This window comes from Schistocerca americana, chromosome 10 (assembly GCF_021461395.2).
Source record: "Schistocerca americana isolate TAMUIC-IGC-003095 chromosome 10, iqSchAmer2.1, whole genome shotgun sequence".
Lineage (NCBI taxonomy): Eukaryota > Metazoa > Arthropoda > Insecta > Orthoptera > Acrididae > Schistocerca > Schistocerca americana.
Window position 1 is genome coordinate 81714158 of NC_060128.1, and position 25142 is coordinate 81739299.

A 25142-nucleotide genomic window follows, 5' to 3' on the forward strand; every position below is an offset into this window, starting at 1 on the left:
CGGTTTAGGAATATGAAATATACTTGTATTTTGGATTGTACACTAATTTTGAGTATTGTGTTCTCCAGTACTACTACACATTGGCAGTTACATTGCTCAGTGCATGGAAGCTGTTTGTGTTCATATGACAGTGGCACCAACCGAGGTGTTGCAGTGATAAGATGCAATACTCTCATTCTGGAGTACCATAATTCAAATTCCTTTAATGGTACCCTGATTTACATTTCCCACCGGTCAAGCAAATGCTGGGATGGTTCTTCCAAAAAGACCCATCTGATTTCTGTCCCCATCCTTCATTAATCTGAGTTTGTGTTCAATTGCTATGATCCTATTGTCCAAGTGATAGCTGCTTCATAGCAAATATGAGTGATCTTGGTTTTTGATGGACAGTGTGATTGTCATATCCATTTTAGCTGATTAGTGACAGAAATACATAGGAAACTTGCAGATGCTGTAGAAATAAATGTTCTTCTCGAGCAATTCCACATTTTAATCATCATTCAATATCAGCATGCCATCAGGACGTAATACTGTCTTCTCTGTTTCCTTGACAACTACATCATTTGCAGACAGTTAAATGCCAATGTCCGTATTAACTCCTTAATTTTTTCAATTTGGGACACTTACACATTCCCCAATGTTTATTCTGAGAGCATGAGCAGGATGGGTGCAGGATAACTGAATTTGTATTTGATTTACAGACATGAAATTTTGCGGTTTATTCAGAAGGTGTTTCAGAATGCCATAATTTTTTAAAAAAATCTTGATCATAAGGTTAGAATTTTCTATGTGAATGGTAGATTTACTAGCAGATGGCCACACACAGTTCAACACCACACTCTCCGTATTGGTAATGTGAATCTTAACATTCCTTGATGCACAAGTAGTGCCCTTATTTATTGCATTCTCATTTTTCTTTGTAGTTGCAACACACACTGGAAAACGTATTTCAATAAGACAGAGAATGTAATTATCATATGCATAGTAGCTTCACTTCTCAGACTTTTCATTCACACCCATTTATTGTGACTTTTGATCCTGGATTTCCAGTAAATGAACTTATTGGTACTGCATAAATGTCATCAGAATGCATTCACCTCAAGTTCCTTATGTTCTGCCAATGAAAGAATGTAAATGAACCAACTTCAGTGTCAAACTCACAGTGCTGGGAGTCACTTATTGTGCTGCTACTGAATGCTTGACTACTTTCGCTGGACATTTTGAAGTATTCCTCATCACTGAAAACTTCTGCTCACAAAAGAATACATTCAAGATTATCCCAAGCATAATACATCAATGAATTGGTCATGTTTAGATGTGTACTTCTAACACCTGCCGAGTCACCACATTCCAAATAGCCGTTTACAAAACTTCCTGCTAAAGGAAGCAGAGAAAACACTAAAATAGCTCTGATGATGCCAACAGAGTGCAGCTCCTGCCATAAACAGGTTATATTACAAATTATGACTCCCAAAACAAACAAAATAGGAGACTGTGTGCAGAAACGTAGTATTTTGTCAAAATTGAGATGAATGTCAGTTGGCGAAGTGTAATATTACGTTGAAAGCAGTTAATGGGTTGATGAACTTTGTGGCAATCTGTTTGTGACAGCTTTGACTCCTGGTCGATATATGTTCCCTGGTGACACAGCACTGTTTCTGTGCAGTATCAAGTCCAGAAAATTTGTGGACATGTGAGGGCGGGGGAAAACTGCGGTATTACCTGGCCAAATCTTAGTGCAAATGAACACCTACAATTGACAGTGGGTAGGTCTTGTGAGCTAGATACTGTAGCCGTCTACGGGCTATAGTTTGAAGGTTTGCTTTCTGCAAGGTTACTGATGCTGGGTTACTTGATGCAGTGTGGTCTGGTGGAAATCACACTATTCTTTGTAAGCACTGGCCACCAGCTCAAGCTTATCAGAAAGGTGGCAAAGTGTGCTCCTACAATTAAAGGATCTATTCCCTATTCAAGGCTAGTTTACTGTGTACTAGCACCATTTGGTAGGTAAGTCTGCAATGGACTAAGTTCATGAATTGAATAAAGCACTAACAAGCCTGGGACACAGTGAAGTCAGTGCAGAAATACAACAGTTCCAAATCGGTAACCACTTGAGACTCGAAAACCAATTGAGTCAACTTGGCTGTGCAATGGTGCATTACAGTACAGCAAGCAATTAGCTGCATTGCAAAATTCTTCAGCAGATGCAGTTTTATATGTTTGCATGAATATATCTCCCTGCAAGTTCATTATCTCCAGTTGGAGTAAGGGCTTTAAAAGATGGAAAAACTTTGCAGCAACATCAGTCCAGTCTGCCACTGGAAGAACTTAAAAGGACGATTTTAAGAATTTTGACGACTTCCCTATCTCTGCGAAGTCTTAGAATTTTGCTGCAAATTTCTTCCCAAGATCTGACAGGAAATTCGGAAATACTGCAATGTCTATTCCAGAATTATTTTTATATTCAAGAAATTGTTGGAAAATGAATAAATTGTTGACTTGCAATGTTTTTTTCAAAGCTATCGAGCTTGCAACAGAAAAAAGACACACCTTGTGTATCAACTCGCACATTACTTTTCTATATCCGTGTAGGTATTGATCACATTTGTATGTTTGAGAATATCTTTCAGGAAAGCCACTGGTACCTTACTGTGTTCGTTTGCAAGACACTCCAGATATTTCCTTGCTTGTCATGCACCCAAGTTGTCTAAGGAGGAGGTTACTTCTTCTATTTACCAAAACCATTCAGTAACTTGACCTTTACGTAGCCAACAAATATTGTTGGGCTGCAGTAAGTCAGATTGTGCTGAATCACACTCGAGGAGAAACTCTCTGAACTGTCTGGGCTGAAAAGGAGAATAAGACCTCATTAAATTATCCACCTTGATCAAGCTGTCCTTCTCTTCTTTCATAGTTGCTCTAAGTTTTCCATAAAGGACTGTCTGGTGAGTTATGCACTGGGGATATGGTAGTAGCCCAGTGTTCGTATCCTAGATTCTCTTTACTAGTCGCTTTTCATCAATCATCGCTGTGGCCCCATCAGTTGAAAGGGACGCCATTTTATCATAATTAATGTTTGTTTTTTCATGAAATTATCAAAAGTCTCAAATAAATCTTCAGTGAGTCTTGCTTTTAAACGCAAATATTGTTATCGAGTATTCCCTAAATGCTTTACTTTCAGAAAAAAGGAGACATTTGTTGTAATCAACACTGTCACATGATTCAGGAAGTGCTATGGCAAGCAAGATGTCCTCTGCAGAAGTTCGCATAAACTACTTCTATTGTCAGCAGCCAAAATTTTGGTTCTCATTGTGCTGCCTCTTGGCAAGAATGGGATACCTAAAATTGTGGCAACAACATCCTTTTTCTCTTGAAAAAATTCCACTGTGACTTAAAACATGAATTTCTTACTATCTTGGAGACTGAAAATGGCTTCTGGTGTTTATTAAGCATCTAACACACATGCAGTGCTGCTTTGACAGATTTTTTCATTCCAAGTTCACAGAGTGCCTTAGTAAGGCTGTGCTTGTTTTGTGAAAAGCTGGATATGCATGGAGTTTTTCCAGTACCCAGAGGAACATTTTCATTGAACTGCTGGTAAGTTGTTTTGTTTTGCCACTTTAAATTGGCACTTCTCACAAGAGCAACAGTTTAACTGGAACAGCTCCAGGTTTGTCTGGCAGTGTAAAACAATATTGTTCAGCCAACTTAGTCAAAAACTTCCTATTTACACTATCAACTTCCTGCTTTTTAGGATCCATATTAATGTAAAAAAATTACAACCTTCAAAAACAATAGTTCCATACAAGATTTCAACAACTACTGACAAAGCAATGATGAAATTTGTCTATTTTTATTTGGATTGATTCGTTACAAAAATAGTGCTGCCAGGCACAAAATGCGTGCCATCACGCTGCAAAGAAGTTGCTTCAATATCAGAGTGTACATTGAAACACTCCAAAGGAACCGCTTCCCCGTCATAGGTCATCGTAACCATGTACACCCACCCTGAAGCTAAATTTGTCATTTCACATAAAAGATTCATAAAGTGGTGTTAAGCTTTTGTTTGAGTTACAAGCACAAAAATTGTTTTAAAATGTATATGCCTGCTCCAAGTAAAAGAGGCTTCATAAGTTGCCAGACTCAGAGATCGATTTATAAAATTTCCTGTTTCATCAAATAAAAATTCTTTTGTTGGTTTTGGGCATACAGAGCTTTTATTTGGACCAACATAACACACTGTGCCAGCCAGCCGGTTCAATCCCTCCCGCCCCCACTCTCCAACATGCTCTCCTGTGTTAGAAAGCATAGCAGGTATCTATTTAATCTACCTACTAACAACAGAGCTCAAATGAGTCACACAGTTACTACAAAATACTATAAAAATGATGTGACAATGAAAACAATTGATTATTTATTAAATTATTTAACTGGATAGATAAAAAAAATATACTGATCAAGAGGCAGCAGAACACACACATAAAAGATTGTTGTGATTGACAAGCTTTCGGAGCCAGTGGCTCCTTCTTCAGGCAGAAGGGTTGAAGGGGAAGGAAGAAGGGTGAAGGAAAAGGACTGAAGAGGTCTAGGAAAAAAGGTAGATTTTGGGAAAGTCCCCCAGAACTGCAGGTCGGGGAGACTTACCGTATGGGATGAGATGGAAAGACTCTTCCTATTCAAAGTCACTGTGACCTACAGAAAAATTTTTAAATAGTTTACTTGAGTAATTTATCCTTTAAAAAATATTTTTGGCTGTTCAGTTTTTGGCCTTCTGTGGTCCGGACATGTATCTCGGTCCACCAGTTGCCGATTGCGGGTATAGTCTGACTCGTCACCCCAATCAATTATTTTCAGTCATCCCTGGACAGTGTTGCTATTTACACACCATCAGGCATCGCTTCGTAATGACTAAAGAAATGTGTGGCTTATGAGGAGCTGCTCTACCACTGTACCCCTCTCCTTTTAATTACTCATGCGCAGTCGTTGTGCTAGCTGGGCTGCTGGTACTACACTGGAATTCGTAAGTGATTCCTCCCTCTGATTTTGTGTGATTTTTTTTTTTTTCAAGCACCCTCCCCAGTGCTAAGCAGTCCCTGTCCATTAGTACATGAGGTATGCTTCGTCTCGGTGTAGCTTCAATTGTCGGTTGTTCTTTTGCATTTCCACTTGACAGTCACATCGCCAACAGTTGAACTGGGCAGCTTTAGAGCTGTTGAAATGTTTTGGACCTATTTGGTACTCAGGTGACATCCAGTGATTTTTCCCATGTTTGAAGCCACTGAGCCCTCTGACCAACCCCACCTCCTGTTGGCGCTTCCCTGCTGACAACACAGTACTCTCCATCTCCTTTTATACAGGGTTATTACAAATGATTGAAGTGATTTCACAGCTCTACAATAACTTTATTATTTGAGATATTTTCACAATGCTTTGCAAAAACTCAAAAAGTTTTTTTAGGCATTCACAAATGTTCGATATGTGCCCCTTTAGTGATTCGGCAGACATCAAGCCGATAATCGAGTTCCTCCCACACTTGGCGCAGCATGTTCCCATCAATGAGTTCGAAAGCATTGTTGATCCAAGCTCGCAGTTCTGGCACATTTCTTGGTAGAGGAGCTTTAATCACTGAATCTTTCACATAACCCCACAGAAAGAAATCGCATGGGGCTAGGTCGGGAGAGCGTGGCGGCCATAACACAATTGCTGATCATGATCTCCACCACGACCGATCCATCGGTTTTCCAATCTCCTGTTTAAGAAATGCCGAACATCATGATGGAAGTGCGGTGGAGCGCCATCCTGTTGAAAGATGAAGTCGGCGCTGTCGGTCTCCAGTTGTGGCATGAGCCAATTTTCCAGCATGTCCAGATACACGTGTCCTGTAACGTTTTTTTCGCAGAAGAAAAAGGGGCCTTAAACTTGAAACCGTGAGACTGCACAAAACACGTTAACTTTTGGTGAATTGCGAATTTGCTGCACGAATGCGTGAGGATTCTCTACCGCCCAGATTCGCACATTGTGTCTGTTCACTTCATCATTAAGAAAAAATGTTGCTTCCTCACTGAAAACAAGTTTCGCACTGAACGCATCCTCTTGCATGAGCTGTTGCAACCGCACCGAAAATTCAAAGCGTTTGACTTTGTCATCGGGTGTCAGGGCTTGTAGCAATTGTAAACGGTAAGGCTTCTGCTTTAGCCTTTTCCGTAATATTTTCCGAACCGTCGGCTGTGGTACGTTTAGCTCCCTGCTTGCTTTATTCGTCGACTTCCGCGGGCTACGCGTGAAACTTGCCCGCACGCGCTCAACCGTTTCTTCGCTCACTGCAGGCCGACCCGTTGATTTCCCCTTACAGAGGCATCCAGAAGCTTTAAACTGCGCATACCATCACTGAATGGAGTTAGCGGTTGGTGGATCTTTGTTGAACTTCGTCCTGAAGTGTCGTTGCACTGTTATGACTGACTGATGTGAGTGCATTGCAAGAACGACATACGCTTTCTCGGCTCCTGTCGCCATTTTGTCTCACTGCGCTCTCGAGCACTCTGGCGGCAGAAACCTGAAGTGCGGCTTCGGCCCAACAAAACTTTGAGTTTTTCTATGTATCTGTAGTGTGTCGTGACCATATGTCAATGAATGGAGCTACAGTGAATTTATGAAATCGCTTCAATCATTTGTAATAGCCCTGTACTGTCGGGTCCGCCTGTCATGACATCTGCATTACACAGGGGTGTGTGGATACTTTCAATCAAATAGTGTACGTGGCATGTCAGAAACAAGTGTACGTGTGTGGTGTCTGTTCTTTCAGACAGACACTTCGTCACACATACACTGAGGTGACAGAAGCTGTGGAATAGCAATATGTACATATACACCTAGTGGCAGTATCATGTACACAAAGTATAAAAAGGGCAGTGCATTGGCAGAGTTGTCATTTGTACTTAGGTGATTAATGTGGAAATGTTTCCAACACGATTATGGCCTCACGATGGAAATTAACAGACATAGAACGTGGAATGGTAGTTTGAGCAAGAGGCACATTCCATTTCATAAATTGTTAGGGAATTCAATATTGTGAGATCCACAGTGTCAATAGAGTGCCGAGAATACCAAATTTCCGGCATTACGTCTCACGACAGACAACACAGTGGCCGATTACCTTCACTTATCGACAAAGAGCAGCAGCTTTGGCACAGAGTTGTCAGTACTAACAGACAAGCAGCGCTGCATGAAATAACTGCAAAAATCGTTGTGGGACATGTGACGAATGTATGCATTAGGACAGTGTGGCAAAACTTGGCATTAAACGGCTACGGCGGCAGATGACCGATGCAAGTGCCTTTGCTAACAGCACATCACCTGCAGTGCCTCTCCTTGGCACAGGACTGTATCAGTTGGACCCTAGAGGGCTAGAAAGCTGTGGCCTGGTCAGACGAGTTGTCATGTCAGTTCGTAATAGCTGACGGTATGGTTTGAGTGTGGTGCAGACTTCACAAAGCCGTGGACCCAGTTTGTCAACAAGGGACTGTACAGGCTGTTGGTGGCTCCATGATGGTGTGGATTGTGTTTACAGGAGTAGATTGGGTCCTTTGGTCCAACTGAACTAATAATTGACTGGAAAAGGTTATGTTTGGCTACTTGGAGATTGGTTGCAGCCATTCATGGATGTCATGTTCCCAAATAATAGTGGAATTTTTGTGGATGACAATGTGCCATGTAACCGGGCCATAGTTGTTCACAATTAGTTCGCAAATCATTGTGGACAGTTCGAGCAAATGATTTGGCCATGCAGATCACCCAACATGAATCCCAGCATATATTTCAGGGACATAATCGAGAGGTCAGTTCGTGCACAAAATCCTGCACCAGCAACACTGGCAAATAAGGAGAGCTGTAGGGAACTTCCAGCAACTTGTTGAATTAATGCCACATGAAGTTGCCATACTACACTGGTCAAAAGGAGGTCCGTCATGATATTAGGAGATATTCCATGTCCTATGTCACCTCAGTGTGTTATTGTTTAGATACACCCAATGGGTATATGACTATTTCAATGCAAAAGCACACTGCCGTTCATCCCCTTGTGGGAATACAGTGTGGCTGCGAGCAAGGGGAAAATGAACAGGGTCAAAACATCAGTGATAACAGCACTTCGGAATACGAGTCAAATGGGAAGCACGTCCGGATGGTAGAAGTTTGTTGAGGCAACCATTCTAGAGAAGCGGAGCATCGAGGTTTGAGTCTTGGTCCATTCACAGATTTTCAGTTGCAGCTGTTGAATTATTTCAATGTGCAAAGCCTACGATGTACAGATTTCCCTTTAGAAACAATTGTGACTAGCATGTCTACATTGTAATGGAAGCAGTACTATGAATTAAGCATGCTAATTGTCTGCTGTTTAGGTACAGCTGTATCCATTCACCTGCTTGCCCACAGATGCCACAGTTTTTTAGGTCTACACCATACTGATGAATGTTCACTCCAGTTTTTAAACTGGAAATTAAATCTTCGTTGCTCTGTCACCGTTAGTACCAACTTCATGTCAATTAACAATGCACTGTACCTTGAATTAGCCTTATTGAAGTACAAGAACTTTCTGGCTTGTTACGTAAGATAATTCAATGCAGTGTTTGTGTTTTAGGGATGGAGGCTTGTCGAAGCTGAAGCTGTTGGATCTGTGGGACGGATACGGCCTGGAAGACGACGCTGTAGTCGCTATATCCCTGGGATGCCCTGTTCTGCGGGAGCTGAGGCTGCGTCACGCTATTCGGATTTCTGATGCAGCATTTTCGCAGATCCATCATCTCAAATGCTTGCAACTGTAAGCAGATCTGGTGACTGGTTTTTTGTTGTTGTGGAGCATAAATGTTGCTTATGGAGTAGACAATGCTTTAATTAATAAGGTACAATTTCTTACAACACAGTTGTTGCAGTTGTTGAGTTTTTATCCAATTGTATTTATACACACACACAACACGCTCGTGCTTGTTTGTCTGTTTGTCTGTTTGTGTGTGTGTGTGTGTGTAAATACATTTGGATAAAAGTGTGTGCACATGTATGTGCACCTGCATGCATGTATGGATACTGTCTCCAGCAGCTAAGGCCCAACCAAGGACCACCCTGGACTTTCCATTGTAGGAGAGCAAGTTTGTCACAAGTTAAATGTTGTCTAGCAGTTTCATCAGCCAACTTGAAGGCAGAGGCAAGTAGAATGTCATGAGTAGTAATAAGAATAACTTGTTATTGATAAATTTGTAATTCTTGTATTAAAAGTAACTATCTTTCCAACAAATTTACAAACAAGTTCAGATCATTTACATTTTTTCTCATAGAGGGCCTTGCTACGAGGGTGGTTTGAAAAAATTTCAGATTCACCACAAGAGGTCAGCTCTAGCGCAACAAGTTGTTCACATGATGTTCTTTGTACTGTTGCCTTTAAACATATTGCCACATCCACGTGAGTGCTCTTGGAAGAGAGCTGTGGTGGTGACGTGGCTCTGTTGTTGTTTCTGCATAGGGATTTGTGAAGATGGAAAAAATCGAGATTTGAGCAGTGATTAAGCAGTTTGCCAAGAAAGGTATGAAAGCATAGAACATTCATGCCAATTTCCAGAATACACTGGGGGCCTCTGCTTCTTCATATTACACTGCTGCCAAGTGGACAAATAAATTGAAAACTTGGTCGGGAGAGCTTAGATGACGATCCGCACTGCGGTCAGCCAGGATGCCACTACTCCAGAGATCATTGGAAAAGTGCACAAAATGATCACGGAGGATCGGCGATTCAAAGTGTGAGAGATTGCTCATGCTTGCGAGATGTCGTCTGGAAGGGTATATCACATTTTAACTGAAGAATTAGAAATGAAAAAATTATCTGCAAGATGAGTGCCGTGACTCTTGACGCTGGATTAAAAACGTGTGAGAACAGACATATCGGAACAATTTTTGGCCCATTTTAGGAGAAATGAACAGGATTTTTTGCACCGGTTTGTGACCACAGCTGAAATTGGGTGCACTACTCTACCCCAGAGACAAAACAACAGTCAGAGCTTCGGAAACATGCCGATTCTCTGCCACCAAAGAAAGCAAAGACAATTCCTTCGATGGGATAGGTCATGGCATCAGTGTTCTGGGATGTAAAGGGGATTCTGTTTGTAGATTATCTCCCCACTGGGCAAACAATGGACGAATTGCAACAAAAGATGTGCGAAAAAAGCCAGGTTTAGCAAGGAAGAAAGTCATCTTCCATCAAGACAATGCCTGCCCGCACACATGTGCTGTTGCCCTGGCAAAATTACATGAACTATGGTATGAATCGTTGCCACACCTGTCTTATTCACCTGATATGGCTCTGTCAGACTTCCATCTCTTTCAAATACTGAAAATTTTGCTTCATGGATGAAGATTCACTTCAAAAGAAGAATTGATAGCCAGAGTTGACAACTATTTTGCAGGCCTGGAGGAAACTCATTTTCGAGAAGGAATCAAGGCACTGGAACATTGTTGGACAAAGTGCACACCGGCCGTGGTGGCCGTGCGGTTCTAGGCACTTCAGTCTGGAACTGCGTGACCGCTACGGTCGCAGGTTCGAATCCTGGTTGGTTGGTTAGGTTTAAGTAGTTCTAAGTTCTAGGGGACTGATGACCTCAGATGTTAAGTCCCATAGTGCTCAGAGCCATTTGAACCATTTTGAACAAAGTGCACTAATCTACAAGGAGAATACATTGAAAAATAAAAAAAGTTTGTGATGTAACTACTTTTTTTTCTATTCTGTCGCGAGAACTTTTCAAACTATCCTCGTATATGGTAAACAGAATATTTTGCAACTCATTAAGTGGTAGTAGTGGCGCTTATATGATGACATTTAAATAATATCATCAGTGCTACCAGTTGCTTAACTCTACCAGTCAGACTTATGCATGATCACAAGAACTATAAGGATATTGTAATGGATCTGGGAGATGTTATTTTTTTACCGTATTTGTCGATACTGAATTGAAAATGTTTTCTTATATTTTTGTCAGAATTTATTATAATTTGTCTTATTATAAGTTAATTTACTTCTGTTTTTGAGAGTAAAAGCATATTGATTACTATTAGAAAATGTATCGAAGAATAGCAAAGAAACTGATTGTGTAAAATATCTTTGACGTTGGAGTAGTCTTTGACTATAGTCAGTCCGGGTCGGAAGCTAACTCTTGGTGTGTGTTGACGGAAGAACAATGCGAAGGTCGCAGTCATAAATAATTTTGAATTATGTTAACTATTATTTTTGTATTATCTGAAAAGAAGAAACTACATTGGAAGAAACTGTATTTGAAACACCAAAATGAGAGAAACATGCTGAACCACGTTATTTTCTGCAGCCGACAACGATGCATTGTGGGATCATACTTAGACAACTGAAGCCAAGACTTATATTTGCTTGCAAACGTCTAATGGAAAAGGTACTGTCACGAAATATGGCAAATTTAAGTTTATAAAAAAAATAGTGACCATATTTTCAACTTGTGTAATAGCCGGGAAACCATATTTCAATATTGTAAAAGATCCATTAGTTTTCTCCATGAAAACAACTGAAAACTCGTTGAGTTAGCATTGTGCCCAATATTGGCAGGCCTAAAAAATTTTTGACAAAGCAAGAAAAGAGTTTCTGTGTGTTGGAATATGCAAGATGCTTATCTGTTATAACAGTGCAGCAAGAATTTGTTGTAACAGTGAAGTATATGTTAGGTAGGAGTTGTGGGAAAGAACCACTATGTAAACAGAGCATTGTTTGTTGGTATCAACAATTAAGGGACTAAAGTTCTCTCTCTAAACAGAATTTACTGCTTGATCAAGTGTCAAAAATCAAACAATGGAAAATCCAGGGTGGAATGTAACAATATTATTGAAGGATAGTTGCTACTCACCATCTCCACTATATAAGCTGATCAAGTGTGCTAGATGCAACTGAGGAGAGGATGAGGGAAAGTTCTGTATGCAATAAAAAAAAAAAAGAAAATAAATGGTCCACACAAGCCACGAACTTCGAATACTGTAGGAAAGTGTGGGGAAGACTTTGCGCTGGCCGTTAAATTTTGAACTATATCGTTTACACCTTGTGCAACATTTAAAATTGGAAGATTATGGCTGGTGCCTTCAGTTTTGCATCACAATGCAGGAAGCACTTTATTATGAACATTTTGCCTCCAAGCTGACATTCAGCTTTGAAGCAACCTTCCATTTATGTGGAAACGTTAATTGCCACAATGTGAGAGTGTCGGGGCACTGAACATCCTCAGGAAATTGTGCTGCACGAATGAGATTCGCCAAAGGTTAGTGTTCATCGTGCAATGTCACAGATGAAACTGTGTGGACCATTTTTCTTCTGTGAGAAGACTATGACTGGTATATCTGACCTGGATTTGTTACAGTTGTCGTTTCCACAACTTCATCAATAAGATGAAGCACCTGTTAATTGGACCATCAGTGTTCATTGCTGTGGTGTCATACTCTGTCGACACTATGCCGGGCACTCTTTGTCCAGAGGTTGGTAGTAACACCTGTGATTATTGTGCCAATCCACAGCCAGTTCTTAGACACAGCCACTGCTGCACACGTGAGTAGTGCCACCTTCAGAAGACGCCACACCGACGCCAGCCAGTCTAGTTGTGGAGTTCACTTGGAGCCTCTGCAGTCTAACTACACTCCTGGAAATGGAAAAAAGAACACATTGACACCGGTGTGTCAGACCCACCATACTTGCTCCGGACACTGCGAGAGGGCTGTACAAGCAATGATCACACGCACGGCACAGCAGACACACCAGAAACCGCGGTGTTGGCCGTCGAATGGCGCTAGCTGCGCAGCATTTGTGCACCGCCGCCATCAGTGTCAGCCAGTTTGCCGTGGCATACGGAGCTCCATCGCAGTCTTTAACACTGGTAGCATGCCGCGACAGCGTGGACGTGAACCGTATGTGCAGTTGACGGACTTTGAGCGAGGGCGTATAGTGAGCATGCGGGAGGCCGGGTGGACGTACCGCCGAATTGCTCAACACGTGGGGTGTGAGGTCTCCACAGTACATCGATGTTGTCGCCAGTGGTCGGCGGAAGGTGCACGTGCCCGTCGACCTGGGACCGGACCGCAGCGATGCACGGATGCACGCCAAGACCATAGGATCCTACGCAGTGCCGTAGGGGACCACACCGCCGCTTCCCAGCAAATTAGGGACACTGTTGCTCCTGGGGTATCGGCGAGGACCATTCGCAACCGTCTCCATGAAGCTGGGCTACGGTCCCGCACACCGTTAGGCCGTCTTCCGCTCACGCCCCAACATCGTGCAGCCCGCCTCCAGTGGTGTCGCGACAGGCGTGAATGGAGGGACGAATGGAGACGTGTCGTCTTCAGCGATGAGAGTCGCTTCTGCCTTGGTGCCAATGATGGTCGTATGCGTGTTTGGCGCCATGCAGGTGAGCGCCACAATCAGGACTGCATACGACCGAGGCACACAGGGCCAACACCCGCCATCATGGTATGGGGAGCGATCTCCTACACTGGTCGTACACCACTGGTGATCGTCGAGGGGACACTGAATAGTGCACGGTACATCCAAACCGTCATCGAACCCATCGTTATACCATTCCTAGACCGGCAAGGGAACTTGCTGTTCCAACAGGACAATGCACGTCCGCATGTATCCCGTGCCACCCAACGTGCTCTAGAAGGTGTAAGTCAACTACCCTGGCCAGCAAGATCTCCGGATCTGTCCCCCATTGAGCATGTTTGGGACTGGATGAAGCGTCGTCTCACGCGGTCTGCACGTCCAGCACGAACGCTGGTCCAACTGAGGCGCCAGGTGGAAATGGCATGGCATGGTTTCCACAGGACTACATCCAGCATCTCTACGATCGTCTCCATGGGAGAATAGCAGCCTGCATTGCTGCGAAAGGTGGATATACACTGTACTAGTGCCGACATTGTGCATGCTCTGTTGCCTGTGTCTATGTGCCTGTGGTTCTGTCAGTGTGATCATGTGATGTATCTGACCCCAGGAATGTGTCAATAAAGTTTCCCCTTCCTGGGACAATGAATTCACGGTGTTCTTATTTCAATTTCCAGGAGTGTAGTTTGCCTCTCTGTTATTGTGATTGTTTATGATGAATGTGTCTGTGTAATGGACTAGTGTGGAATACTATTTGGACTCGCAGAAGGAGGTTAAGTAAATGAGATTCCATGCATATTACTCTCTGTCTCTCCATCCATATTGGACTGACCCAACAGTTCCTACCTAAATGACAAACTACTGCATTGCTGGATTGGGGATAGTGACGAAGATGTTGCCCCCCATGTTATCTAAACTAATGCCTTGACTTTTTCCTTTGGGGGTACATTAACGACCTTGTTTGTGTACCCCCACTGCCAGGAGCACTAGATCAGCTCGGAGAACACGTCAATCCTACTGTGATGCTTACTTACAGCCTGTTGCTACATTAGCTATGGAACAAACTTGATCTGCGTTCTGTGACCAGACGGGCACTCGTAGAACGTTTATAGAGTGCAAAATGTATACATGGTGAGTTAATTGTCCTGTTCATACATCAGTCATATTTCAACATTTAATATTTTGCAAAATGTAGAGCCTTCAAAATGAATGAATCATTTCCCTGTATTTCGTAATTTCTTTATGTTGTGCCAATTTTCCTTCACCAAAGACTGCACACTCATTATATTTTAAACAAAATGCCACTAATAAGCTCCGAATCCGAAGATGGTCAGTGTACACCTAAAACCAATTTTAGTTGTTGCATACACTGATGCCAACAATGTGTAAGTTAAGAGTGCTGGCTGCTGTGCAGTAGCTCCTGAACTGAAGAATGGAAATGAGGTTGAGAGCTTGTCCATCTTACAAAAAGTCAAAATGTAGTAACAGAATTAAGTATCTTGCAGTGATGATAATCCAGGATTAATTTTCATTTTGCAGCAGTGTGTGCACTGATGTGAAATTGCCTGGCAGATTAGAGGATTTTTGACATTAGCGAGCAAATGTTCTGCTGACTGATCTATCTGATCACAACTCATGACCAGCCCTCTGTATTTCGCTACAGATTTTGAATTTGTATCAGTGGACAGTAAATATGAGAGTAAATATATAAACAGGATTTTTGTTCCTGAGCATTTACAACTGGTAGGGCTGGACCCGTGCTGCTTCTTTACTTGGGGGGAGGGGTTGCCATAAGTGGGGAGAGCTGGCCATTCCACACTTTCAACCTGTTCATCAGTAATGATCATGATGTCAAAGCAACAGGTGCAAAACGTAGTATAAAATTCTTTGTTTGTGAAGGAGTTAAAGTTATGGAAGTGTTGCAGAGAATGACTGCACAGTTTGAGGAAAAAACACTGTCAAGGACTCGTTTGTTTGCCTGGCATAAAGAGTTAAGGACAGCATGAGAATGAATAAAAAATCAGAAACACGATCGCCATACTCGGACCAGTGTTACAGATGAAAACTTTTGTGGAGTTAGAGCCATTCTTGAGAATGATGGACAGTTGTGTGTATCTGGAACTGCAGAACAGGTCAGAATAAGTTATGGGAGCTGTCAAGTAGTCACCACAAATGACCTAAAGTTCTGTGAAGTTTGTGCCAGGTGGGTCCCTCTCCTTTCAACTGCAGATCTCAAATTGAGATGTTTGGAGGTCTATCAGAGGCCTGTAGCCAGGTTTACGAATGAAAGTGATGTATATTTGAATCAGACTGTCACCTGTGATGAAACATTGGTCCACTGTACACTCTCGAGTTGAATCCAACCAGTACGGTGTGGTGGAGAAAAGGTGAGACAGCGCCAGTGAAAGCTTCTATAGGCGAAGCATTTTGCTCATTGTGTTTTTTGCACAAGTGACACACAGTTGGTGTTGCTTACTACTGTGAACTGGCAAACCACATAAGGGCCACATAGTGCCACAAAAGATGTGACCAGCTGATTTGAGAGGACATCCATTACAAATAACCTAAATTGGAATGATCACATAGATAATATTGTGGGTAGAGCAAACCAAAGACTGTGATTCATTTGCAGAACACTTAGAAGGTGCAACAGGTCTACTACAGAGACTGCTTACACCACGCTTGTTCGCCCTATTCTGGAGTATTGCTGTGTGGTGTGGGATCTGCGTCAGGTGGGACTGATGGATGATATTGAAAAAGTATTATCGTGAAATAGGGGAGATAGTGTCAGACATGATATGTGAATTGGAGTGGCAATCATTAAACCAAAGGCGTTTTTCGTTGCAACGGGATCTTCTCATGAAATTTCAATCACAAGTTTTCTCCTCAGATTGCGAAAACATTTTGTTGGCGCCCACCTACATAGGGAGAAATGATCATCATGATAAAATAAGAGAAATCGGGGCTCGCACAGAAAAATTTAAGTGCTCGTTTTTCCCATGTGCTGTTTGAGAGTGGAACAGTAGAGAGACAGCTTGAAGGTGGTTCCTTGAACCCTCTGCCAGGCACTTTATTGTAAATAGCAGAGTAATCAAGTAGATGTAGATGTAGACAATAATGCTCTGTACTGCGGCTCTGCTTGTCTCAAAACTTGATGAAAGACACTGCTCACAACTTGGATCATCCTCCTCACAGCCTGGACCTGTCACACTGTGATTCTCACTGGTTTGGGCCATTTAAAGAAGCTCTAGGAGGACAAGAATTTGAACATGAGGAGGGATCTGTGCACAACTGCCTCCTGATGCAACCACATTCTTTCCACAATGCAGGAATGAAATACCTTCCTTCTTGTGAGAAAAATGTATTTCCAAATGAGAAAAATACATAGGAAAGAAAATTATATTTGCCTATGAAACCTCCAGGTTGGAATGTCAACAATGTAGGTAAAGATTGATCACACAAACAACCACACCTCACGCGCACATGACCACCAACTCTGGCAGTTGCATTCTTGTCCAAGCTTCCAGGTGTGGCAGTCATTTGTGCAAGAGGTGTGCTTACGTATGTGAATGAATGGCAGGGGTTTTTCTTTCTTTTTCTAACAAAGGCTGTGACTGAAAGCTTAAGTGCAAATGTCTTTTAATTGTGCCTGTCTGCAAATTACCGTGTCATCTTTACAGTAAGTAACAATCTGTCTTTTCCTAAATTGTTTATATTTGCCTTTTACTTTTCAATGAATAGTTTTTTTTTTTTTTTTTTTTTTTTTTTTTTTAAGTAAAGCCCTTTTATTTTTGGTTTACCCTTTTATTATTCTGCTTTTCTTTCTAGTTGACTGTTATCTTGGGAGTAGCAGTGTAAAACTTCTTTACCTGCTTGCACAATTTATGCTAGAAGAAAATGTAGTCTAGTAATTTCTACTTTTCTTCAATAATTGTTCTTACAATTTAGTTATATATAACCTATATATTTTTCAAAAATATTTAGTGCCCATCACGTAACAAAAGACTTCAGCTGTCACATCTAACTAGGAGACAACATGACAATTGGATTTTTGTGTTGTTTTATATATATGGTATGTGAAGTTCAGAATGCTAAATATCGTGCTGGTCTGTGACATGGGCAGCCTGGGTTCGATTTTCAGCCGTGCTAAATTATTAAAATAATGTTGCATATTTAACAAGCATTTCCTTGAATCTTCTTCTTCTTCCTCTTCTTCTTCTTCTTCTTCTTCTTCTTCTTCTTCTTCTTCTTCTTCACTTCATGTATTAGGCAAATTGCCTGTTATGGGACTCGTCTCTTTTTATGGTATTCCTACATTTCTTCTTCCAGTGTGCATGTATAATTTAGGGCCTTAATCAGGAATCTTTCACCACCCCTATAGTCTACATGTTCCTTCCATTTCTTCCTATTTTCCTTCTTTTTTGATGTGCTCGTGGAATATGTATGCCAGTGTATATGTATATATATAAATTAACCACTTGTTTGTGTTCATTGGCTTTGGTGTTATATTTCCCATATCTATATCAATTTTGATGTTCGTGTATAGAGTCTTACTGGCATTTATGAGGTGACATGGATAACCCCATTCAGCCACGATATTCCATAGCATTTCTCTATTCACATTATTGAATGCTTTCTGAAAATCCACAAAAGCAAGGTGCATTTCCCTCTTGAACTCTCATCTCTTTTCTATAACTTGTCGCAGCGTAATTCCATTGTGAATAGTTGGACATTCTTTTCTAAATCCAGAGTGTTGTGTAGAGATTAGCTTTTCTGTGATACTTTTAAGGCTTGCATTCAGGATTTTGGCATAGAATTTATAGGCTGACTCCAGGAGGCTTATAACTCGATGCTTACTACATTTATTGTTATCGTCCTTTTTAAAAAGATAAGTAAAATACATGGAGTTGAAAAAAAATAATTTGTATGTTTTAATTTAAACAACGTAACAATGTATAAAGGACTAGTAATGAAGAATTTATATTTGCAATGAAAACTGGATTTTTGTGTGTGATATTGTAATTAGCCCCCCCCCCCCCCCCCCCCCCCCCATGAACCGTGGACCTTGCCGTTGGTGGGGAGGCTTGCGTGCCTCAGCGATACAGATGGCCGTACCGTAGGTGCAACCACAACGGAGGGGTATCTGTTGAGAGGCTAGACAAACGTGTGGTTCCTGAAGAGGGGCAGCAGCCTTTTCAGTAGTTGCAGGGGCAACAGTCTGGATGATTGACTGATCTGGCTTTGTAACATTAACCAAAACGGCCTTGCTGTGCTGGTACTGCGAACGGTTGAAAGCAAGCGGAAACTACAGCCGTAATTTTTCCCGAGGACATGCAGCTTTACTGTATGATTAAATGATGATGGCGTCCCCTTGGGTAAAATATTCCGGAGGTAAAATAGTCCCCCATTTGGATCTCCGGGTGGGGACTACTCAAGAGGATGTCGTTATCAGGAGAAAGAAAACTGGCGTTCTACGGATCGGAGCGTGTAATGTCAGGTCCCTTAATCGGGCAGGTAGGTTAGAAAATTTAAAAAGGGAAATGGATAGGTTAAAGTTAGATATAGTGGGAATTAGTGAAGTTCGGTGGCAGGAGGAGCAAGACTTTTGGTCAGGTGATTACAGGGTTATAAATACAAAATCAAATAGGGGTAATGCAGGAGTAGGTTTAATAATGAATAAAAAAATAGGAGTGCGGGTAAGCTACTACAAACAGCATAGTGAACGCATTATTGTGGCCAAGACAGACACAAAGCCCATGCCTACTACACTAGTACAAGTTTATATGCCAACTAGCTCTGCAGATGATGAAGAAATTGATGAAATGTATGACGAGATAAAAGAGATTATTCAGGTAGTGAAGGGAGACGAAAATTTCATAGTCATGGGTGACTGGAATTCGTCAGTAGGAAAAGGGAGAGAAGGAAACATAGTAGGTGAATATGGGTTGGGGGGAAGAAATGAAAGAGGAAGCCATCTTGTAGAATTTTGCACAGAGCATAACTTAATCATAGCTAACACTTGGTTCAAGAACCATAAAAGAAGGTTGTATACCTGGAAGAATCCTGGAGATACTAAAAGGTATCAGATAGATTATATAATGGTAAGACAGAGATTTAGGAACCAGGTTTTAAATTGTAAGACATTTCCAGGGGCAGATGTGGATTCTGACCACAATCTATCAGTTATGAACTGCAGATTGAAACTGAAGAAACTGCAAAAAGGTGGGAATTTAAGGAGATGGGACCTGGATAAACTGAAAGAACCAGAGGTTGTAGAGAGTTTGAGGGAGAGCATAAGGGAACAATTGACAGGAATAGGGGAAATAAATACAGTAGAAGAAGAATGGGTAGCTCTGAGGGATGAAGTAGTGAAGGCAGCAGACGATCAAGTAGGTAAAAAGATGAGGGCTAATAGAAATCCTTGGGTAACAGAAGAAATATTGAATTTAATTGATGAAAGGAGAAAATATAAAAATGCAGTAAATGAAGCAGGCAAAAAGGAATACAAACGTCTCAAAAATGAGATCGACAGGAAGTGCAAAATGGCTAAGCAGGGATGGCTAGAGGACAAATGTAAGGATGTAGAGGCCTATCTCACTAGGGGTAAGATAGATACTGCCTACAGGAAAATTAAAGAGATCTTTGGAGAGAAGAGAACCACTTGTATAAATATCAAGAGCTCAGATGGAAAACCAGTTCTAAGCAAAGAAGGGAAGGCAGAAAGGTGGAAGGAGTATGTAGAGGGTTTATACAAGGGCGATGTACTTGAGGACAATATTATGGAAATGGAAGAGGATGTAGATGAAGACGAAATGGGAGATAAGATACTGCGTGAGGAGTTTGACAGAGCACTGAAAGACCTGAGTCGAAACAAGGCCCCGGGAATAGACAACATTCCATTAGAACTACTGATGGCCTTGGGAGAGCCAGTCATGACAAAACTCTACCATCTGGTGAGCAAGGTGTATGAGACAGGCGAAATACCCTCAGACTTCAAGAAGAATATAATAATTCCAATGCCAAAGAAAGCAGGTGTTGACAGATGTTAAAATTACCGAACTATCAGTTTAATAAGTCACAGCAGCAAAATACTAATGCGAATTCTTTATGGATGAATGGAAAAACTGGTAGAAGCGGACCTCGGGGAAGATCAGTTTGGATTCCGTAGAAATGTTGGAACACGTGAGGCAATACTAACCTTACGACTTATCTTAGAAGAAAGATTAAGAAAAGGCAAACCTATGTTTCTAGCATTTGTAGACTTAGAGAAAGCTTTTGACAATGTTAACTGGAATACTCTCTTTCAAATTCTGAAGGTGGCAGGGGTAAATTACAGGGAGCGAAAGGCTATTTACAATTTGTACAGAAACCAGATGGCAGTTACAAGAGTCAAGGGGCATGGAAGGGAAGCAGTGGTTGGGAAAGGAGTGAGACAGGGTTGTAGCCTCTCCCCGATGTTATTCAATCTGTATATTGAGCAAGCAGTAAAGGAAACAAAAGAAAAATTCAGAGTAGGTATCAAAATTCATGGAGAAGTAGTAAAAACTTTGAGGTTCGCCAATGACATTGTAATTCTGTCAGAGACAGCAAAGGACTTGGAAGAGCAGTTGAACGGAATGGAAAGTGTCTTGAAAGGAGGATATAAGATGAACATCAACAAAAGCAAAACGAGGATAATGGAATGTAGTCGAATTAAGTCGGGTGATGCTGAGGGGATTAGATTAGGAAATGAGACACTTAAAGTACTAAAGGAGTTTTGCTATTTGGGGAGCAAAATAACTGATAATGGTCGAAGTAGGGAAGATATAAAAAGTAGACTGGCAATGGCAAGGAAAGCGTTTCTGAAGAAGAGAAATTTGTTAACATCGTGTATAGATTTAAGGGTCAGGAAGTCGATTCTGAAAGTATTTGTATGGAGTGTAGCCATGTATAGAGGTGAAACATGAACCATAACTAGTTTGGACAAGAAGAGAATAGAAGCTTTCGAAATGTGGTGCTACAGAAGAATGTTGAAGATAAGGTGGGTAGATCACGTAACTAATGAGGAGGTATTGAGTAGGATTTGGGAGAAGAGAAGTTTGTGGCACAACTTGACTAAAAGTAGGGATCGGTTGGTAGGACATGTTTTGAGGCATCAAGGGATCACAAATTTAGCAGTGGAGGGCAGTGTGGAGGGTAAAAATCATAGAGGGAGACCAAGAGATGAATACACTAAGCAGATTCAGAAGGATGTAGGTTGCAGTACGTACTGGGAGATGAAGCAACTTGCACAGGTTAGAGTAGCATGGAGAGCTGCATCAAACCAGTCTCAGGACTGAAGACCACAACAACAACAACAACAACATTGTAATTAGAAATAAGTACTAGTCCATTTTCATAGAAATGGCAACTGGAGCCTGCAGCAACTAAGAGATGCTCTCTAAAAGCTCCCAAAATATTTGTGTAGACCCTGGAGTGTAGCAAGTATGACAAAACACCACCAGGTGATACCTCATATCCTTCATGAGCCGCCGGCCGCGGTGGCCTTTTGGTTCTAGACACTTCAGTCCGGAACTGCGTGACTGCTACGGTCACAGATTCGAATCCTGCCTTGGGCATGGATGTGTGTGATGTCCTTAAGTTAGTTAGGTTTAAATTGTTTTGAGTTCTAGGGGACTGATGACCTCAGGTGTTAAGTCCCATAGTGCTCAGAACCATTTTTTGAACCTTCATGAGCCGGTATCTCAAGTGGCTTTTTGATAGGTGATTGCATGTAGTTTTTATGCACAGTTCCCATTGTCATGTATTGCATGTTTTGTGAAATTGACATTGTTGGGTGTCCAGGAACAATGTGTGTGCATAAATTTTTGTTTCAGACTTTGAATTATTTCAGACTTCGAAAAACTGTGGCTGAAACACGTAACATGTTGAAGCAAACATTTGGGGAAGACACCTTAAGTCAGAGTCAGACTTACAACTGCTTTAAACATTTTCCAAATGGTAGAACATCATGTGATGATGATCTTCACTCTGTATTACCATCTACTGGCTTCACTCTTAAAGATGCCGCTGCTGTACAAAATACTTTGCTGGAAGACTGTAGACAGACCATCCGGAACACATGCAATTTTGTGTGGTTGTCTTATGGCTGTGTCAGGAGGATTTCATTCAATGAACTGCAAAAGTGATGGATTGCCATAAACTTTGGTCTGCAAATTCTCAGCAATTAGCAGAAACAGCATCACAAGTCTGCAGAGGACTTCATGAAAGGCTAGAAAGTGAATCATACTTTCTCTCGAAGATTGTTGCTGGTGATGAATGCTGTAATCATGACACCGAGGAGCAGTCGACACAGTGTAAGAGTCCATAATCACCTCATGCCAAGAAAGACTGGCAAGTGAGGAGTGTTGTGAAATCCATGCTCATCTGTTCCTTTAATATGGAAATAATTGTTCATAAGGAATTTGACCCTTCTTGTCAGTCCATCAATGCAGTGTTCTACAATGATGCTCTGAGGCAGTTGAGGAAGAACGTAAGGAAAAAAACCTGGAAAAGTAGCGCATGGGCGATTGGTTATACACTACATTGATCATCCAGCAGTTTCTGGTGAAAAGCAGATTAAAAATTGTTCCCTGTCTGCCGTACTCTCCCAACCTGGCACTGAGTGATTATTATTATTATTATTATTATTATTATTATTCACGTTTGGGCCCTACTGGACCACGCGAAGTACAATCACGGGGCATTCAGTTATTTTCTTTTAGACTTTCTCTCTGCCCAAATTGTTTTCATTCTCTCGGAATGAGCTCTTTTCATTTCATCAGACCATGTGGTTCCAGTTTTCTTTGGTTTTTCAGCTTGACCAACTACCCAGTCATGAATTTTTTGCCTAAATAATTTTCTGTCTTGAATTTCATCTTGTTTTATATCTGCCTCTTTCATGTCCTCTTTTATAGCAGCAATCCATTTTATTGTCTCAAATTTAGCTTTACTTCGATTTTCGTAGAATTCCACTACTTGTTTAGTTAGTCTGGTAGCATCCATTCTTTTAATATGCCCATAAAATTTTAATCTGCGTTTTTTCATATCCGAATATATGCTGGTGTATTGTTGAATTTCACTATTTGCTCTTAGCCTGTATGTTCCTTCTTCAGTATATTTTGGACCTAGAATTTTTCTGATTACTTTTCTTTCTCTTTTTTGGATTTCTTGAATGTCCTTTTTTCTGTTTAAAATTAGCGTTTCAGCCCCATAAAGGCACTCTGGTTTTATGACCGTGTTGTAATGTCTCAATTTAGAGTACCTCGAGAGACATTTTTTGTTGTAGATGTCTTTTGTAAGTCTAAAAGCTGTCTCCATCTTTTGACAACGAATTTCATTTCCAATTTTTTCTAGACCAGTCTCTGAGATTGTTTCACCTAAATATTTGAATTGCGAAACTCTTTTGATTTTTCCATACTTAGTTTCCAAAAGTTTGGGTGCCAGTTTGTTGCTAGTCATATACTGTGTTTTTTCAAATGAGATTTGGAGACCTACTCTTTCTGCTGTTTCTTTAAGAATTTCTATTTGTTTCTGAGCAATTTGGATGTCCTGCGTTAGAATAACCAAGTCGTCTGCAAAGGCCAAACAGTCTATTCGAATATTTGTTCGTCCTAATTTCACTGGTTGGTCAATTTTGAACTCAAATTTTCGTTCGCGCCACTCTTGTATTACTTTTTCTAGAACGCAGTTAAATAGCAACGGAGAGAGTCCATCACCTTGCCTCACGCCTGTTTTTATTTCAAAGGATTCTGAAATTTCTCCTCTGAACTTTACTTTTGATTTTGTACCAGTTAGCGTGTCTCTGATAATTGCCGTGGTTTTAGGATCCAGGCCTTGTTCTTTCACAATTTGGAAAAGAGATTCACGATCCACTGAGTCATACGCCTTTCTAAAATCTACAAAGGTACAAACTAGTTTTTTATTGTAAATTTTTTGATGTCTGAGAATTAGTTTGAGGACTAAAATCTGTTCTGGGCAAGATCTATTTGGCCTGAAACCTGCTTGATATTCGCCAATTTTCCATTCAAGTTGTTGTTGTGCTCGGTTCAGAAGACATTGAGAGAGGATTTTGTATGTGACTGGAAGAAGAGAAATTCCTCTGTAATTATTAACATCAGTTTTGTCTCCCTTCTTATGAAGTGGGTGAATCAAGGCGGTTTTCCATTCATCAGGAATTTTTTCAGTTTGCCAAATGTTTTGCATGATTGAAGTAATTTCTTTAACAGTTTTTGGACCAATTGCCTTTAAAAGTTCTGCAACAATTCCATCTTCACCAGATGCTTTGTTGTTTTTCAACCTATGAATTTCTTTAATGATTTCCTCTTCATTTGGTGCAAGTGAAACTGGATTGCATTGTTGGGGAATTTTTGGTGGAAATCTTTCTGTGGGCTCGGGGCAATTTAGAAGATTCTTAAAATATTTAGAAAGTTCTTTGCAATTTTCTTGGTTGTTAAGAGCCAACTGTCCATTTTCCTTCTTGAAGCAAAGATTCTGGGGTTGGTACCCCTTTATTTTGGTTTTAAAAGTTTTATAAAAATTTCTGGTATTGTATTTCTGAAAATCTTCTTCAATTTCTAAGAGTTGACTATTCTCATATTGTCTTTTTGTTTGTCTAATTAGTTTTGAAGTGTCTTTTCTAGTTGTCAGGAATGTATCATATGTGTCTTCTGTCTTGTTGCTATTCCATGCTTTAAATGTCTCT

General features: G+C 41.0%; 1 protein-coding gene across 3 annotated transcripts in view; it reads left to right on the forward strand.

Annotated features, from left to right (window-relative positions):
* The window catches only part of LOC124552616, a 145867-nt gene that overhangs the window by 82293 nt on the left and 38432 nt on the right, over nucleotides 1-25142 (forward strand). For all 3 annotated transcript variants that reach the window (XM_047126941.1, XM_047126942.1, XM_047126943.1), the window contains exon 7: nucleotides 8636-8815. In XM_047126941.1, the coding sequence (XP_046982897.1) occupies nucleotides 8636-8815 (180 nt within the window). The remainder of the gene's footprint in view (nucleotides 1-8635; nucleotides 8816-25142) is intronic.